The 19,790-nt window shown below is 32.6% G+C and overlaps 1 protein-coding gene and 1 pseudogene across 2 annotated transcripts; both read left to right on the forward strand.

Annotated features, from left to right (window-relative positions):
• The first annotated feature begins 289 nt into the window (after nucleotides 1-289).
• LOC142529789 (MACPF domain-containing protein CAD1-like) lies at nucleotides 290-6,585 on the forward strand. Of its 2 annotated transcripts, none has more exons than XM_075635428.1 (7): nucleotides 290-1,184; nucleotides 2,777-3,015; nucleotides 3,113-3,300; nucleotides 3,422-3,507; nucleotides 4,580-4,763; nucleotides 4,880-5,043; nucleotides 5,382-6,585. In XM_075635428.1, exons 1-7 carry the CDS (start codon nucleotides 927-929, stop codon nucleotides 6,006-6,008), a joined length of 1,746 nt encoding a protein of 581 aa, XP_075491543.1. In that variant the 5' UTR covers nucleotides 290-926; the 3' UTR covers nucleotides 6,009-6,585. The 2 variants fall into 2 exon arrangements, with proteins under 2 accessions (XP_075491543.1, XP_075491542.1); XM_075635427.1 differs by having other exon boundaries at nucleotides 293-1,184; nucleotides 3,113-3,308; nucleotides 3,424-3,507.
• A 2,627-nt stretch (nucleotides 6,586-9,212) lies between these two features.
• LOC142528542 (non-specific lipid-transfer protein 2 pseudogene) lies at nucleotides 9,213-9,560 on the forward strand (annotated as a pseudogene).
• Nucleotides 9,561-19,790: the final 10,230 nt, after the last annotated feature.

The raw sequence follows: 19,790 nt of genomic DNA on the forward strand, positions 1-19,790 counted from the left end.
CATTCAAGTTGTCCGCATCCCTAGCCTTCATTTCTTTTATTAGTTTGTGGACACAAAATGACATTTAAAATAGGGAAAAAGAATATTCCCACGGCAAAGGACAACCAAAGGAAACTGTATTAAATCTGGTTATAATGTATTATGTAAATCAATTTAATAATGAACGACGAAACGGATGGTTTTTTAAATCTATGTTTATATAAAGTAAATGCCCGCAAAGTCGGTAACTTGCACTCCATCTGAGTCAAAGTCAACTCATTTTTCCTGACCCTTACGTTGGATATAGTGTAAAGAATCCAATTCAACGGTCAGATCATAATGGCTTTTGCCTGATGAAATTCGTGAATAAAAGAGCGCATTCAACGCACAGTGGTCAGACAACCATACACACGATGTATGAATGTTAATCTGTTAGATACATCAAGATTAGTGACCCAACAAAAACATGAAAATTCTGAAATAAGAAGGTTCAAGATCTGTGAGAAAATTTACCTCAAACTCAAAGCTTTTTCCGTTTTCTTGGAGTGAATATTTCTTGGTTAATTTGTCACTAGTCACCACGAAAGACTTGGTTTTTTTTTTTTTGGGATATTGTTAATTTCTGAGAGAGAACTGGTTTTTCCTTCGAAGTTAGATCGAGCTTTATGATTATCCGATCTGCAGGAGTCGAGATTTAGTTCATGGTCGAATTATACGTTTTTCTGCTGTATGTCTGAACAAGAAATTTACTAGCCCCGCGCATTGAGATTGAGCTTGAATCGGGTCTTTTATCGTGATTGCAAAGATTGAATCTTGATTGCTGGAAGTGTTTTTCTTGCTATTGAATCGAAGTGGGATCTATTGGATTTTCATTGGACTATTGAGGTCCTGAGAATTTCTGGTATTTGTTTATTTTTGTTGGTGGGTGGGGAGGCTGGAGTGATGATATGGGGGAAAATGCGGCAGCTTTGCACACAGCTGTAAATTCGGTGCAGGCATTGGGAAGGGGGTTTGACGTGAACTATGACACGAGATTGCTTTATTGTAAAGGTATTGTAGGGTCAAAAATTGTGGAAATTGATGAAGAGCTTACAAGAAATCTATACTTAACCGAAGACTTGGTTGTTCAAAATGTTTCAAGGGATATCAAGAACTCGCAGGAGCCAAGAGGCCGTGATGGCTTTGGTGTTTGCAGTTATACTGAGGTAAACAGTTGAAAAATGTAATATTTGGGTGTCTATTTTCGTTTTTTTTTTTTTTTTTTTGAAATCTGCCATCTCTTTTCATTTCGGATGGAAATAGAGCCTAATAGGCTGATAGCAGGATGATGCCTTCTGTTTCCACACTAATATTCCTGAAAGGATGAGAAAAAGAACAGTTGTAGCCAAGGTGTTTGAAGACAAAGAAAATTTTAGATTTTTGAACTGAAGTTTATTGGCGATACCCTCAGTTACCCCTCTCCCTCCTATTCCTAGTGTAACTGAATCCATTGCTCTCTTTATGCCATCATATGCCTTTGGATTAAATCATGCTGCAAGGATTTTCATTGGTAAAATCTACATCATTGGTAAAATCATATGGATATAGAGAAGAAGACAAATATTATAATTTTTCTTATGAAGGACCGAATAGTGGAGTGGACTGAAGCCAGAACAGTTTAGACTTTAGACATTAATACTTGAAGTTTTAATTGACATTTTATTAGGAGTAGAAAATTTTATGTTGGTTCTAGTCAGGAGGAGATAATAGGCTTTCCTACAGTTGAGAGATATAAATCATATAAATCGTTTTTTTGACATCGCAATCCATCTGGGAATTAAACGTATAATAATAACAAATAAGAGCTGTCGTAAAGATTGTAGAGGGAACGGATGCAAACACGCTCAAATAGTTATGATGTTTTTCCATTTAGGAGTGGATAATAAGCAGAAAAGTTGCATTTTCTACGCGTCTTCTTTTTCATCAACATAACCAGACAAGCCTTAATCCGGAATATGATGTCACTTTTGTTTTGTTAATGTTCTTATAAAATAATATGGGAGATAGGTACACGAAGAACTTACCCACATTTATCTATGGAGTAGGTTCCTCTACCGATGACCAGAACTGAAAAATTCTGAAAGAATAAAATTGACAATGAATTGGAGATATGTCCGATATGGCAATAGACCGACTTATATTTCTCGAATTGTTGCTAACCTCACTTTAACACTGTTTTTTATGGAATATCGCCAATTTTTCGGCCTTTGCAGCCCCTGAGGAACTGTTTTTCCCCCCCAAAATTTCTGATTTTCTTCATTAAATATATTTCCAAAATTTTCCAAAGGTTTAAATTTTTTCTAAAAAAAATCCACGCGATCACCGCGACCATTTTATCAAATGTCTACGGAACTGGAACAATAACCTCCACGACAATGTCTACAATTGTTCGATGGACCATGATAATGATGGAAACTGAAGCCTTTGTTTTGTCCTCATGTACTGAAGGAATTTCATTGTTTGTGCACCAGTACTTGATGAGGGGACTCTTCTCGTTTTCTCTGTCATTTTGGTCCATTTAGATCATACAAATACCGGTTGCATAATCCTTTTTCTACACTTCCTTTGGTCTCATGCTTGTACCTCTTCATCTGACGAATACTGTGATGATTGGCATTGACTAGGATACCAATGAATCCTATAGTAACAATTGATGGTGAATGTATGATTATTCATCAACTTTTGATGCTTTTTGACCACCAATTAGAAGTTAATATGAGCCGAATGTAGCGTCTTACTAAGTGAAACGTGAATGCAGATGGTAGAATACTTTAACAAAATGGCTGATCTCTCTGGATATACCCCACTTGGTAGTTTCAATGCTGCATTCAGCTTTACTGGTTCTAAGCATGTGGATGCTGCTGCGACAAAATCTCTTTGCATGGATGGATATTTTATCCCACTGGCTAAAATTCAGCTTGTTAAATCACCCATGGTTTTGAATGAAAATGTTAAAAGAGCGGTCCCAACATCATGGGACCCACCTGCTTTAGCGAGGTACAGACTGGTGGACAATTTTTCATAATTGTATATGCATACATCTTTTTGCAAGGTATACGGCACTTAATTGTTGTATTGTGGTAACTTCGGACAGCTTCATCGAAAATTTTGGCACACATGTTATTACGTCCGTAACTATTGGCGGTAAAGATGTGATCTATGTCAAACAGCACCTATCATCACCTCTTTCTATGATGGAAATCAAGAATTATGTTCAAGATATTGGAAACCAAAGGTTTTCAAGCACAGAAGGCCTTGCAAGTTCAGGTCTATTAAATTTCAAGGATAAGGCTAGTTCCACTGTATTTCTTGTTTTACGTTTCTCGATTTTTGGTACATAATTTTTTCATCTGTCTAGTTCCACTTCATTTCTCTCACATTTTCTTACCTGTTTGAATAATTCAGGGTACCGATCCTTCTTTGTTCAACAGCCAAGGGATTTACCCACAGCCAGCTAGTGCAGCTTATCTCTCGCGTAGCAGTAAAGAGGTATGCAACCTTACTATTGTCAACATGAAACAGAAAGATAATTGCTCATTGTGTTTTTGCACTTACTCTCACTCTTATGTAAGTGTGTGGAATTTGACCATTGTATAGCACACCAACTAGTGATCCAAGAAATGAATCACGGAGAACTTGGAAACTTGCCTTGTTGATGTGCTCATGCTGTGTGACTGGAATGAAGATATATTGGTCTTGAACTGAAAGAATGAAATTTATTTGCTTACTATAAAAATAAGTCTACCTTGGAACATTTGTCAATCCCACTAAAATGAATAAAAAGTGTTTTGTAAGAATTGTAACATTCTTGCATTCTTTGACACATGGTTTTTTGCATCCTTGGATCACATTATTATTAAAGGAAAAATTTAATATAAGTTTCTGGTAAGGTTGATTTTTCCGGTTCAATTGTGCAAATCTTCTAATAATCGCTTTGTCCACTAAAATGTCTTTTGTTACTATGCTCCCAGTATGCCAAATCTTTCTAATCATGATGATTGTGGCTGACCCATACTTGAGGAGGAATTTTTGATAAAAAAAAATGTGTTAAGCACTAATATATAAAGCAATTCCCCTACCTGTTCAGCTGATATCGATCATCACTCTAATTTGCTATGCATTGCCAATTTGATATCTGTGACAAATGCTAATAGATTGAAGGATTGATTTTAGTTTTGAACATTATTTGGAAGAGATTACGTGCTTCAAAGTGTTGGGTCTATAAACAAGCATTATGTTCAAAAGCCTTCATCATTATCAATTAAATAGAGTAATTGTTGTGGGGAATCACATTTGGATGATGATGATGCAAATTGTGGCCTTATGATAGATTGCTTCTCGAGTAGGTTTACAATCCTTTTTTAATTTCCCTGAAACCCAAACTTCACTTTTGCTAATTGAAAATTGTTGTTGGTGTAATATGTAATTAGGTACCAATTTGTGGTACTAGCAATAAATGGTGTCAATAATTTTATTCGCTCTTCCAAGTGGAATACTTGTCGAAATTGAAGCGATACTTAATCTGGAATCACACCTAAAGAATTTTTTGTATCTCATGCAGGATGTTACTGTCATATTCAGAAGAAGAGGAGGGGATGATCTGGAGCAAAGCCACACCCAATGGGCAAGAACAGTCCCATCTTGTCCAGATGTCATTGAAATGTCATTCTTTCCAATAACGGAACTTCTTGATGGAGTTAGAGGAAAGGAACATTTGTCTCGTGCCATCGCTCTCTACCTTGAATGTAAGAATTTCCGTCTTTGTCTTCTGGATTATCTCCTGCCAATAAGAATTTACAGTGACTCAACAGTGTTGATTGGAACGTTTTGCCTGAAATTTCATAATTAATGTCTTTTGCAGATAAGCCTCAGATTGAAGAGCTAAGATATTTTCTGGAGTTTCAGGTCCCTCGAGTATGGGCCCCCGTACAGAATCTTTTTCCTGGGCAACCAAGAAAGGAACCTGTTTGCCCATCCTTACAATTTAGCATGATGGGACAAAAGCTATATGTCAGCCAAGAGCAAGTATGTGTGAGTTTATTGATTCATTTATTTTTTATCTAAGGATTGCTAATTGAAACTGGAACTGGCAATAGAATATCCTACATCAGCCGTCCTGACATGAAATCATTTGATGAATGCTAATATAAACTGCATGCTCAAAGGTTTCAAAGTTTCCAAAATCACAATAAATGGAAAGGCATGAAAAAGTTGTACAAGTAAATCGAGGTTTAAGAATTAGTGCATCTTTTGCATGCCATTCATTGCATGCAAGTTCGTCTATAAAGTATGGAATTCTTTTCCTTTTTTTGGTATATTGCATACAGATAAACTTGTGACTTGTCTTGATATGAATTATGCAGGTATCAGTCGGTCGGAAACCCGTAACTGGAATGCGATTGTGCCTTGAAGGATCGAAGCAGAACCGGCTTGGTATCCATCTTCAACACCTTGTGTCTCTTCCAAAGATCCTCCTGCCATACTGGGACTCACACATAGCAATAGGTGCTCCAAAATGGCAGGGGCCTGAGGAACAAGACAGCAGATGGTTTGAGCCGGTAAAGTGGAAGAAATTCTCTCATGTGAGCACCGCACCAATTGAGAACCCAGAAACCTTAATCAGTGATCTCACCGGTGTGTTCATTGTCACTGGGGCTCAACTAGGTGTGTGGGATTTTGGGTCAAGAAACGTCTTGCATATGAAGCTTTTGTATTCGAGGCTTCCTGGATGCACGGTAAGGAGATCTTTATGGGATCATGTTCCAAACGATAAGTCGATAAAACATAGTAGTATGGAAAATCAGGATGAGTCGGGTTCAAGTTCGGGGAAAAACTATGTGGGGAACGAGTTGGCAAAATTTATAGACATGTCTGAAATGAGAAAGGGGCCCGAAGATAGCCCGGGCCACTGGATGGTGACAGGAGGTAAGCTTGGTGTAGAGAAAGGGAAAATTGTAGTGAGAGTGAAGTACTCGTTACTTAATTACTGATTGAGTTGGCATGTGTGGCAAATATAGAGTACATTGATCCTTGTTGATTGTGTGTGTACGAGCGTGTTGGTTACTTGGTTACACGGGACTGGTTTCTGATCCACAATTTTCTTAACTGATGATAGCTTGATGTCTTCTGGTGTATAAAAAAATGTGGCCTGCAGATCTCTTATTCAAATGGGATTTGTACTATATAACATGCAAAAAATTCGGATATAAGTAGGTATCAAGAAGATTATCCATTACTATGATAAGGAGATTAATAAAGAATTATGGGACTTGAAAAGTTCGTCCCAGGTGCCAGCCTCACCCTCAGCCTCAGCCGCAGCCGCAGGGATCGATGATGTGTTGTGAGGGTGCCCCTGAAACGGGAAGGCATCAGCCGCAGGGAAACATGACAAGGGCCTAGCTCCTTCAATCTAACTCAATCACTTTTTGATTATCAATATTGTGGGTAAGTTCATCCCATTTTCGGGTGGAGCAAAATATATATAGAAACTATTTCCAGGTAAGATTCAATAGTTCAAGTTGTCGTTTAGTTTAAATTTGAAATAAAATCGAACCTGCCAATTCTTGAGAGCCAGCTTACTTACCAATCACGGTTATAAATTAATCGACCTTTGAGCTCGATCGATCTCAATTACAAAATTCGGATGATATACGGACCACAATAAAATTTATTGAGTTTTAATTAATTTGGAGGCACCTCATAAAAATCTGGTTAAGAAAATTAACAATGACATATTGTTCGAGACTAATAGTTGTATTTTATTTTTTATTTGTCATCTTAATATTAAATAACTAAATATTAAACTAGAAGTATCTAAAAATACAAGTAAATAAATAGTATGAACAAATAAATATTGCAGTGTGTATTCCTTGGGTAGTTGTACGATTCAAAGTCAATGTCACGTGTTCTGATTTAGTAAGTGCAATTACGAATATCACCTTTCAGTGATTGAATTGTCTTATGCTTGTTGACACCATATGTTTATACGACTTATGCAGATTGTAGATATTGTCTTTGGGTGAGTTTATGTTATACCGAGAGATCTATTCTCTGTTTTTGTTTTGTATAAGATGATCGATATCTAATTTAAAAAAAATGTTGGGTTCATCAATATATTTTTATTTTACTGACTGATCATTTTATACAAACACATCGAGAGTTCTCCCATGTACTCATCTTTGAACTTTACACACATTCTTTGCACATTTCCCTAGCTCTATTATTCTTTCAGCTTAGGCTAAGTAGAACTCGAGTAAGGCGCTCCAGTCCCATTGCAACGTAGAAAGATGCTTCTTGAAACTTATGGTTATGGTAAGGGTACTTGTTACTTTAAATTTTGCAAATCTTAAGTTTTTGCATTCTAAAATAATTACGATTTTGGAACTACATAAATTATGGAACATAATCTCGCATGGAAAAATATAAGTAACGGACCCGAAGCTAATTTCGGACGAACTTTTTCATTATGGCGTCTATGGTTTGGAGAGAAAATTCACAATTTCGACGTAATGATATTAAAATATGTATTTTTTTATAATTATTTTTACTCACTTTATTGAGGAATTAATTTTTCAAAATAAATTCGGGGCCGGATACCAATATCGGTAAATGTACTAATTTTTGGCTAATCCCTATCGTGATAGTAAAATATATTACATATCATGTGTTTTTACTCAAAAAAATACATATATCTATGTACTTATATAATCTGAAATTGCAAAATATATCACTGTGAAAACTATGATCGCGGGAGGCATAATGAGAAAAGTAACACATTCATTGTGAAGCAATATATAATATATAATTGCAGTGGTCCATCTTTACCAAATTATTTCAATACAAAACAAAGTATTAGTCAGACGATCTCACGGGTCATATTTTGTGAGAGGGTATCTTATTTCGGTTATCTATGAAATAATATTATTTTTTATGCTAAGAATATTACTTTTTATTGAGAATATTGGTAGGGTTGACCCGTCTTATAGATAAAGATTCGTGAGACCGTTTCACAAGAAACATACTCTAAAAATTAATATAAATCGACAAGTCTATCAAAATACCTGATCAAATAGGATAGGATTAATTAGGAGCAGGTTTGGCAAAACTCGAGACATGACTCGTTCTTTTCCAAAATATGATAGGTTCAATTCGATATAATTTTTAAATTTAAGTCATCATACAATAAAAAAATTTAGAAATAGTAAATCATCAAAATTACGTGAAAACCTTATAATAAAAATATATAAAAACAAAAAATATTATTACAAGTTAAAATATTTTAATTTATAATCATACAAGGATGGATCCAAGGTGGAGGGTACTAAACCTAGGTGTAGATGTCAAAAATGGGATAAGTCCGTCGGGTTGACCCGCCTCGTCATATGAAGTATGAGGATTGGGTTGACAACTTCTTAACATACCAATATACCAGGCTGACCTTCCTCGCCCCGCCTAGTCGTGCGTCCCTAGTCTGCCAAATTACACGTAAAATTGGGTTGACCCTTCTCCACTACCTAAAATAGATAGGTTGGATCTGTGTTTTCCCAACCCGACAAAAAGACTGGCCACCCCACCTAATGGCTGGTTGCGGTGGGTTGTAGGTCGACTTGTCCCGCTAACCCAATTTGACATTTCTAATTTCAAGACATATTTCAGACTCGCTTGTAGACTAATCCAGCTTCGAGTTGACTTTAAATCATGTTCATTGTCATCCTTATAGAAGATTAAAATGGCCATTGACACTAAAGTAAAGAAATCATAGCAATACGTTTCCATGTTTAAGATCAAACCAGTTTTAGATTTAACGAGTTATAGCTAGATCAGAAAGAAAATCGTTGGGACCGGTCTGAATATGATTTCATACTTACTGTAATTCATTAAGTGCTACAAATGGTTGAAGTAACTTTTCACACAATTTGTTAAAGACTCTGAAATTGGAGCTGCCAAGGCATTTAATCCAACTCCAACGACCAACTGCACAAGCAATATTTCCTCGTAATTAATTAAATTATTAATCCATAACTAACGAGCCAGTGGTGTGTGTTTGTGTGTGTGTGTGTGTGTGTGTGTATGTATGTATGTATGTATGTATGTATTTATTTATTTATTTATTAGATCCTCTCTATAAAAGCACCACATCGGACCAGCATCTCCACACACACTAAATTACATAATATTACTTCCCAAAACCCGAAATGGTAGCTGCAATGAAGGTTATGTTCCTTCTGTCAATGTTGGTACTCTTGGCCATGGCTCCCGGTGGAGAGGCTCAGCTCGGGTGCGGCACGGTGATTTCATACTTGAATCCGTGTATCCCCTATGTCATGAACACGGGTCCTCTGGGCAGCTGCTGCAGCGGGGTTCAAGGCCTATACTCCGCCGCAAAGACCACACCTGACCGGCAGAGCGTGTGCACCTGCCTCAAAGGTCTTGCACAGAACTACGCTACATATATCAGCAAGGCCGCCTCACTCCCTGGCCTGTGCCACGTGAGCATTCCCTATAAGATCAGCCCTTCTATTGATTGCTCCAAGGTGAAGTGAACTCGATCTACGGCGGCCGTGACGCAGACTTCTATCTATCTATTAAATGAATAAAATACTTTTACCCATTGCCGTCCCCGCAGGTGAAATATATCATGTTGTATATATATCTTAATCAGTTAATTAAAACTCAGTTGCCGATCATTAACGTGGCCAGGTTAATTACATTTTCCGCAATTTTTATGCTTCACGATCATTCAGGACGATGAAACACATCCCATGTAATAAAATCGTCGAATCAAACAAACAAGATTCAAGAATATAATAAAGAATACAACGTGATATACTTACATAAGCGGTTGGCCCTCTTCATCCAGCCATCTTATGTTGACATAATCTAAAAATATTGAACCGAATACTCTGATACAATCACATAGTACTGTATTGATTCTTAGTACTAATATGTATGGAAAATGTTCAACTGGAAACAAATCGACACCCATATTTGATATTTCCCGGTGTATTAAAACTTGTATCCAATCCAGGATTCTTCCACTTAATATAATGTAATTTAATTCGGTTTAATGGAATAAAAGTGTTGTAAAAAATGATTCGGCACTCTGTAATAGGTGCAATCAAGATTGCTCCGACCGGATGTCGCCTAGCAGAGGACGCAGCACTGTGCATTTTTTTTTGTTCTATAATTACTTTAATGGAAATAATTAAAATAGTGTCGGTAGTTCTTATTTATGTTTTCTGTTTTTCAATCACGTTTATGGTTTAAAGTAACTTACGAATATGTAAGTAATTGATTGTAGTAGTCAGTTGATATATTATAAAGAATATAATTAAACCAATTATTATTGTTACATATCTATTATGGCAAAAACTTGTGTGAGACGGTATCACGAATCGTATTTTGTAAGACATATATCTTATTTGAGTCATCCATGAAAAATATTACTTTTTATGCTAAAAATATTACTTTTATTGTGAATATTGATAGGGTTGATCCGTCTCACAGATAAATATTCGTGAAACCGTCTCACAAAAGACCTAATCATATATTATTTACCATAAATCATTTATTTGTATGTGGTATTTAGTTAGCTAATAGATAATTGCTGTAAATTAAGTAAAACAATTATTTTTACCGTATCACTGTGACTATTTTGTTTTATATTTTAAAAAATAGATCATAATAGAAATTTTTTTAAAAATTATATCTCAAACAAACTTATAAATTCAATACATAGAATTTGGTAGTATGTGATTTTTTGATTTATAATTTTTAACTCTATATATGTTTTTTAATTATTTATGAAATTTTAAGAAAATTAAAAAATCTACAGTCAAGTAAATGACAGAAATATTGCATATAATTCGATTATGATGCAACTCTAAAAATTTAAAAGTAAATTATTTCAAATATTCAATACTACAAATTATTTGATATTAAAAAATAGAACATAGGAAAAAAATAATTTGAAATGTCCTATGTACATACATATATAAGCACTACACACACATACATATATAACAATGATTCGTATTTGAAAACTTGATAAAAAATATAAATTATATACTTTTTAAAGAATTATTCCCTAAATAATGTATATGAAATTACTTTATTGTAAAAAATTTATATATTCATGTCTATTTTTTCTTTCAAGTGAGATAACAACTATCGATGTGAAAATTTTATAATGTATATATAATTTTGATTAAATTTTAAAAGAGAGTAAAAAGTCAAAAAAACGAAAATCTGAAAAAATAAATTAATTATAACAAATGTATATGTTATATGCATGATTATTTTTTAAAATTGTATAACCAAATAGTTACATGCATCTGCTCGTAAAATCAATTAACAATCGAAACCCTAAATATGTAATGCATGAAAAAAGATATTGATGAGCAATTAAAAGACTCGGAAATTATTTTCTATTATAAAAAAATATCACATAATCTTATAATAAATATAAATTATAATGATTAGTGATTAACATTTGTAAAAGCATTAGAACCTTTAAGCATGATAATTTAATATATTTATTTAATTATTTTGAAATCAAACTAAATAATTCAACAAATTTAATTTTTTTATTAAAGTCTATTTCTTTGGTTATATTTCAAATTTTATGGTGAAAATCATACCGATAGTTTAAAATTTATATTTAATAATTATTGTATCAGTTTATTTGATTTTATTTTATATTCACCATATAATCTTACTTAAATGTGCATTTCATTACATATGTTTATAAGTTAGTTACGAGTGTTTTAAATTGATAATTATTTGTCCTTTCACTTATGTAAATTATAATTTATGCATTGATAAACTTCATAATTTGATCGATTTTTAGGTTATTATATTTTATACGTGGTGTTTGGATATACATATATATTTATAATTTGTTACATTACATTTCGCTTTATATAGTATACTCACTATAATTTATTATATAACATTAAATCAACCGTTTGAATTTTAATTTGTGAAACAATTTTGAAAGTATGTTAGATAAGTTTTTAAACAATTTATTCACCTAACATGACAAAATATTCAATCCAAATAAATAACAAAATGATTCAAATTATTTTTAAAAAAATCAAAAATTTAATTTTTATTATATACTGACTATCCACGTACTTCGTGCTATTATTTATCTTATCTGAAAAAAGTAATAATGTTAGACACATGAAAAAATAGGGCCCTGGAAATGTATAGAGACGTGAAGTGCATGATCACCCAAATAAATGGGGGATGGACCTCACTCTTTATTATAACCCAACTCCTTCCCTAAAGGCATATTCAAAACCACTTTTGATGAGTGAGTACTCCCATAATTTATATTAGTTAGGTAAAATATCAATTTTAGTATTGTATGTATTGACGTGTGATATTTTTAGTTCTGTATGTTCCGTTAAATTAATTATAGTCTTTTAACTATTTTTATATATCAATTTTAATATTTTTTCGTCAAAATTGTGGAACTATATTGCTAATATCATTATTAAAATTTATAATTACGATGCCAAACACATGTGTATATCTCGAGATTTTTTTTAACCATGTGCTTACAAAATTTAACAATAATATTGTTAATTTAATTACATGATTTTGGAAAAAAAAAACTAATATTGATTAAAAAAAACTGTTACAGGACTAATAAATTCATGAATAAAGTTGATATTTTGTCTAACATTTATATAATAAGTTGCTATAATTTGGTTAGTTCGATCTTATAGCTGAGCCTAATTATATTTATTATCGTACCTATTGTAAAATATTTAGGGAAAATTGTACTTTTAGTTATTCATATGTATATTTGTTTTATTGCAATTTAAGTCATTTTTTCGACATACATAGAGTTGAAGGAGCGCTAACATGGTGCTCAGAATATTCCCGTGTTTAATACATCATATAACAAGATTTATGTTATCAAATAGAAAAAAACACTAATATCAACATAAAAATTCATGTGAGATAATTTTACGAATCAATGTATAAATCAGTAGTTGACAGGCAGCTATCAAGGACAATTATTCACGTGATATGTTCTATGTTTGATCATATGGTTAATATCCATTTAGGTCTTTTTTATTTGTTGTTTTTCCCGAAATCTTTCATCTTCTTTTCGGACCGCCCAATTGATCTCTAATGTTTCGTATTGTTATCTAGTTTGTGGTTTATGAGATCCTACCTATGTGAGCACTACTCTCACTTCATTTCAACGGATAAGATCTTGACACACATATAATTTCAAAAAAAAAGTGAGTCCTATATATGCATGGGCAAATCTTGGCCAATGTCCACATGGATAGAATAAAATAAACCTTAGTTTGGTCCCTCCTGTCATCTCTCCATTAAAAATTAACAGACGAGTCAATTCTTCTTAATCTTCTGATACGCTGTCTCCTTCTCATTTCTCCTGAATTGAAGAACCTAGGACAAAGCACACCGAATCGGGAAATTGGGGCGTTGGTTGGTAAGTCGGTTGCTTTCGTCTTAAATTTGCAGACTTCTGTTCGTAGAATGACATGAAACACCAAAAGAAAGAGGCGCTAAGTTCTTTCTATCACTTGAAATAACAAAAAATGAACAGTAAAATAAACGATGGAAATCGGTAGTCAATCGACATGCTTACTGGCTGAATAAGGATAAAGGATTTTGGTACCGAATATTTCTAATAACAACATGTTAATTCTTGTTAGATCCCTTCTAAACTAATGTTTTGTTAGGTATAGTGTCCCCCCAAAATATTTTATGTTATTAATGAAAACAACATTTATTACTCGTGATGTTTGACTTGAACCGATTTAATTAGACATTTCATATTAAATTCTGTTGTTACTATGAAATTCAAATTAAATCATAAATATGGTCATATACGGACAAATCTTAATTATAATGTGATTATAGAATCGTGTTTGTTTCAATGTGATTCTTGATTTACTTTTTTAAAGTTTGCAATTGTGCATTTTCAATACTTGCATTTTAGATTTATATTTGAAATGAATTGTGGGAATATGAATTCACAGACATGTAATCTATTCCTTATTATGAAGTAGAGAAAAATTTTCATCTCATTATTTAATTTTGAAACTGAGTATTGAGCTCAACTAATTTATAACTGAATTATAAATTGAACCACTCACCACTCTCCAGTAAATTAATAATACTAAATGAGGATAAGATGTATTTCTAGAAGTAAACCTAAAATTTTTAGCTTTGATTATGAATTGTCTATGAATGATTAATACATATATAATGATTATATCAATGAACTATTGTTTTTATAGAGTAAAATATTTTATGATTAAGAAGAGTGCAATTTCATATTTTTAATGGAGTGACTATGGAATTAAAAGTTAGGTAAATTAATTATAGAGTTTATTTATTTATCCACTTTTTTGGAGCTTCTAATTATGAGTCTATGTTCCAAGTATGGCTTCTAAATTAATGACGTGCAATAAATAAAATTTAAAAATCATATGAGAATATGTAAATTGTTTTTATAACTTCTTATTTGTATTTATTATTACTATTATTATGGTTATTATTATTATTATTATTATTTTGTTTGATTTTAATTATCGGTAATTGTTAAAACAAATAACAAAAATTGCTTTAGACAAAAGTTGTCAAACAAATCACGCAAATTTTGGCTTTTGAAAGTCGAATGCGCTTTAAAGTTGAAAGACAAATAACAAATGTTTTCTTGTGTATTTTCTGGGATAAAAAAAGTTGAAAATAGTGTAGAAAAACACATTTTATATTCTACCACAATAAAAATTTTGATTTATATTTTTTGCCTTTTTTGAGTGCTTAAACACTGTCGTCGATTGGAATGATTATGGTTTGTATGCAACTCATATCACAAAAAGAAGAAAATTGCAAGAAATGAGTTTTTCTAGAAAATAATTTTATTTAAATTCGTCATTGATTTATGTTCATATGTTCTATTATAACTTATGAAATTGTATAATCGATTTCACTGTATTTCTAATTTGATCGAAAATAAATTTTTATAGCTGAAATGTTTGGAAGGCTCTATAAATCCCAATATGTTTCTCCATATTTGAGGAGGAGTATTTTACTTTTTAACTTCGGTCATGTGTGAAAGAGCAATATAGAAGAAAATTTATTTCGTGTTCTTAACCCAAAAACACAAAGAATGTTATATATCTTCATGAATTCCTAGCCGAAGGTTCATAAATGGATCATTGCATCCTCCACTAACCAATGAGAACATCTCAAAATGAACAAAAAACGAAATCGTGTGAAGCATACAACTTCTAGCATGCTTCGATTTGGTGTGCTTCGACTTACAGTTATTCAATTTGGAGAGAAATGTGAACGAGATAGCGTATCTATGTCAATATTTGACGAGGAGATGATGTGAGAGACTGGAATGAGTAACATTATTGATAAGTGCGATTTTGATGTTATCTTGATTTATGTTAGTTTTCGAGCAATATTATGCATTTTCGTGTTTGTTTTGTTCGTTTGCTGGACATTTTGTTCGTAATTAGGTGTGGGGAGAGACAAAAGCAAAGAAACGAAGAGAACAAGCTCAACCTCCAGGCTAGAAATTCGTGGAAGCAGCGCACCTACGTGATAGACAGGAGCAACCACGCCAAGAAGATTTCAGGTAGAAAATTGAACTCAGAAATCGATGTGCAGGGGCTCCCGCGCCTGGTCTGTTTCCAAGAAAAAATAATGATACGCAAATTCGAACCAGCAGCGCACTCGTGTCGTGCTAATCCAGGGGTGCGGCAGCTAGGTCAGATTTTGCAGGACTTTTGGAGAGATTTTCAGAGAAAGGACGACTGAGAGATCGACGAGAATTGGAGAACAAGAAATCTTGGTAGGAAGACGGGCGGAGCGACTTCCGGGACAGAAAAAAAGCATCTACCTTTGTTTTTGTTCTTTCTTTCTCCTATTTTTTTTTAATGATGTTCAATTACATTCTTTATTTGATTTTAATTCCATTACCAACTAAATTTGTTGTCTAGAGGAACGTCACAGCTTGACTAAAAATTATGCTTTTGATATTTTGATTTATATGTTTGAATTCTCAGTAAGTTTGTTTGTATTTTCCTTATTTAATTTTTGTGATTTAGTATTTAGAATATATCACTTGGAAGGAAATTTTTTGAATAAGATTGTAGGAAAATACATCATTTGTAACACCCTAAATTTTATAGAGTAGGTCTCTTTTGAGACGGTCTCACGAATCTTTATCTGTGAGACGGGTCAACCCCATATTCACAATAAAAAGTAATACTATTAGCATAAAAAACAATATTTTTTCATGGATGACCCAAATAAGAGACCCGTCTCACAAAATACGACCCGTAAGACATTCCATACAAGTTTTTGCTAACTTTAATATGTAAGTGACATTTTTTGTAAACATGTGTGGAACATGAATGTGTATTAAAATATTACATGAAAATTTAAGTATGATTTTGTTATATATATGTGTCTGCGCGTATACACTACAACAAATAATGGTTATTATGACACTTTTTTGTAGACACTTTTAATTAAATGTTGTTACAAATACTTTATAATGACACTATTAAAAAATTAATAATATGTACAATAAAAAAACATATTAGATTAGTTATCCTGACATTTTTAATTGATGTCATTTTTTATATGGAAGGAAACAATTATGTTTCCCTCCTATAATATTTATCCAACCCAAATACCGTTTTTACTTCAAAATTTAAAAAACATGGGCTTCACTTCTAATTTTTTGTAATATTTTACTTTGACAGATTAGTTTTGATGAAATAATAAATTAATAAAACAATTTATAATTTATATTTAGTGAAGTAAAAAAATGACCTATAATTTAATTTTTTCCAAACAAAAAAAAAGTTAAAAACTCATACTTCTAACTTTTGCCAAAAAAGAAAAGAGATAGAAGCCAACCCTATTTCCCAACTCAATCCCACGGCGGTAACCTTCTTCCCCAAACCCGTCACCCTTCTCCCCTCACCAGAAATGATGGTGCAGTCACCGGGATTGGAGTAGCAACCACCGTAGAAGGTAGCTGAGTTCTGGACAACGGTTGTAGAGGCTGGAATAGAATTAGGTGAGCTTCTGGACAACGTCACCCCTTTTCTTCCCCGAACCCGTCACCCTTCTTCCTCTGCTTGTGCTTCTTGGTCCGAATTAGGTGAGCTTGTGATTGTATTACTTAGTAGTTTTGCTGTTTGTTAAGGTAGTATTTGAAGCCATTTAAGTTTCCCTGTTTTTTCCAGCTTAGTTTCGGTCGAGATTTAACATTTTTCGGCAAGTTTCGGTAAACTCCGACGATTTTCTGTACCTCGATACCGCTAGCGACTAATTTTAATCCCGATATTGTGTTTGAGCCTTTGTGGTTGCTGTACCTCGAGACCGCTAGCGACTAATTTCCCCCATGCTTCTATGAACGAAATTCTTCTTCTTGTGATAATATAGAACCAGTAGATATATATCACATAAACATAGACTTACTTGAGTGATTGTTCACATGTGGCTTTATAATATGACATTAGTTGGAGAAGCGTTAGTGGCCCTTCAGGAGATACTAATACTTGTAATGTGTTGAAACTTGATTGAAGACGTTGTAGCTTGAATCCTTGCGATATACTCAGGTCTTTACTTTTTAGAATAAAAACAGCTTCTTTGGATGACTCATCTTGTGGCACCAATATCTATAACATAGACTTTGTCCAATTTGTTGAATTGGACAACTCATCTTCTTTGGATAACTTATCTTGCCTCTCTGATGTGAATTTAGGAATTATATAGCTGTCTATGTTTTAGAATTGTGTTCCTGCTTGCCTATCTGACTTTGTGGTTTTCGATCCCCGTAATTTTCGCAGTGGTAAACATTATTCGTTATCGGTAACTAATCAATTTCTGAAAATATTTTAACACATTAAATTATGCATCCTAAAGGGTGTTTTTTTTATTTAGGGAAACACCATCATGCATTTCAAATGACTTTTATTGGGATTCTCTTTTAAACTCACACGAACTTCAGGAGATTTAGCCCTTGTTCTTTAAAATTTGACATAGATTCCAAAGTTTTTTTACAACTATTATTCATTACTTCTTCATCAAAAATTCAAGTAGGCTCTTTTAGTTTATAGAAGATTACTCTAGCTGCAAAGAATAGTATGTAAAAGCTGGTTTGTATTGATACATATGATTTTGTAAGCAATATATCAAATATGATTAAACTTTTAAAATAAATTCACAAAGAATCATATTTAATCAAGTGTTAATCCATTTCAAAAAAAAAATCAGGTGTTAATCATGACATTAATAGTCACATTTCTTTTATTCTCATTTTTATGCTGATTGTTTTTATTTTTATGCACTAATTTTCTTGATTAAAATGTCTACTTAGCAAAGTTTGTTCATTTTCATTAATAGGTATTCTTCTTTCGTTTTTTGTTTTTTGTGTTCAAGAAATTAAATGGCATTATATATTTTAATTTCATTTTTCACTATGAATCTTTTATTTATCATATCAAAGGATACAACTAACTTTTTTTTATCTGCAAGTTGTGGCTTTTGCTCTTGATAGGAATGGATAGTGGAGGTAAAACTGTTGGAAAAACTCATTTTCAACATCAAGATAAGACAAATACACTATCTCGAATTATGATTGCCAATCACGCAGCTCGAAGTTCAAAAAGAGGTAGCATGTAACTTTATACATCAAGGATCTATTTGCTTCTTTTGTATTACTCTTATTGGACCTTTTGATTTTGTCTGAATTTTATGTACTTTGTTCAAGTTGGTCTTGCAAGAGAACTCGGTAGCATGACATCTAGCGAAAAAGGTTAGCTTTTCCTTGTTTATTGAGTTAGTACTTTATTGATTCAGCATTGGCTTTTTGGTTTAAGAATATACGTTAGATGCGTAAATGATTTTTCTTTTGTTTATTTTGATATTATTTATTATTTGATGTGGCATAATGAGTTGGAGTTTGCTTTTTTGTAAGCTATGTTTTGTGTGAGCTTATAATTATCTCAAGTTAGCCATTTATTGATTTAGATAGTATATTTTGGTTGAGAATATATATTACATGTATAATCGATGTTTTATTATTTATTGTTTGACATGATATAATGATTTAATATTTAACATTATAATGCTAATCAAAAAACTCAAAGTTGTGTATACATATTTTGCATCTCTCTAGTTATAATGTGTTTGCTTAGACATGAGGGAAGATTAGTCCAATCTTTATGTTTTTAACCTCCAGACTATCATTCCTTTCCAAATTTATCTTTTGATGTGATTGTTGAAGTAATTCTATTTTCTGATCACTTTAAGGAGATTTGAATGTCTTATTCTATTAATTTCCCCCTTCCTTTTCTACTGTTGTAATTATTTTTTCTTGGACCTTTACTTGCATGTCTTGCAACTTGTTCTTGTGATAATATTTGTCCGATCAATACTGAATGATCATGCTCATTTCAATCTTGGCTCATTTTGAATGAGTTTAACTCATCTATTATCTCGATAGAAGCATTCTTGATTGATGTTGGGCTGTGTTTTACTGTTTTAAATACTTGCACATGTTGACTAATTTTTCTAAATGAAATTTTCTATCTGATGTTTGTACTGTTAAGTAAAATCTCTTGCTTTTTGCTGTCATGAGTTAACTAATTTGAATTATGTTTCTTTATGCTTTTTTGTTTTCTGGCTAGCTGGACAAATTCATTGGCATAATAATTATTGATGATTGTACTTTATAATTGTTTTTATCA

This window comes from Primulina tabacum, chromosome 16 (assembly GCF_025594145.1).
Source record: "Primulina tabacum isolate GXHZ01 chromosome 16, ASM2559414v2, whole genome shotgun sequence".
NCBI classification, from domain to species: Eukaryota; Viridiplantae; Streptophyta; class Magnoliopsida; order Lamiales; family Gesneriaceae; genus Primulina; species Primulina tabacum.

Coding starts and splice junctions, on each gene's coding strand:
- LOC142529789 (XM_075635427.1), top strand. CDS start 927: ATGGGGGAAAATGCGGCAGCTTTGCACACAGCTGTAAATTCGGTGCAG. Junction 4,764..4,879: donor CATCGCTCTCTACCTTGAAT/GTAAGAATTTCC, acceptor TGTCTTTTGCAG/ATAAGCCTCAGATTGAAGAG. Junction 5,044..5,381: donor TATATGTCAGCCAAGAGCAA/GTATGTGTGAGT, acceptor TGAATTATGCAG/GTATCAGTCGGTCGGAAACC.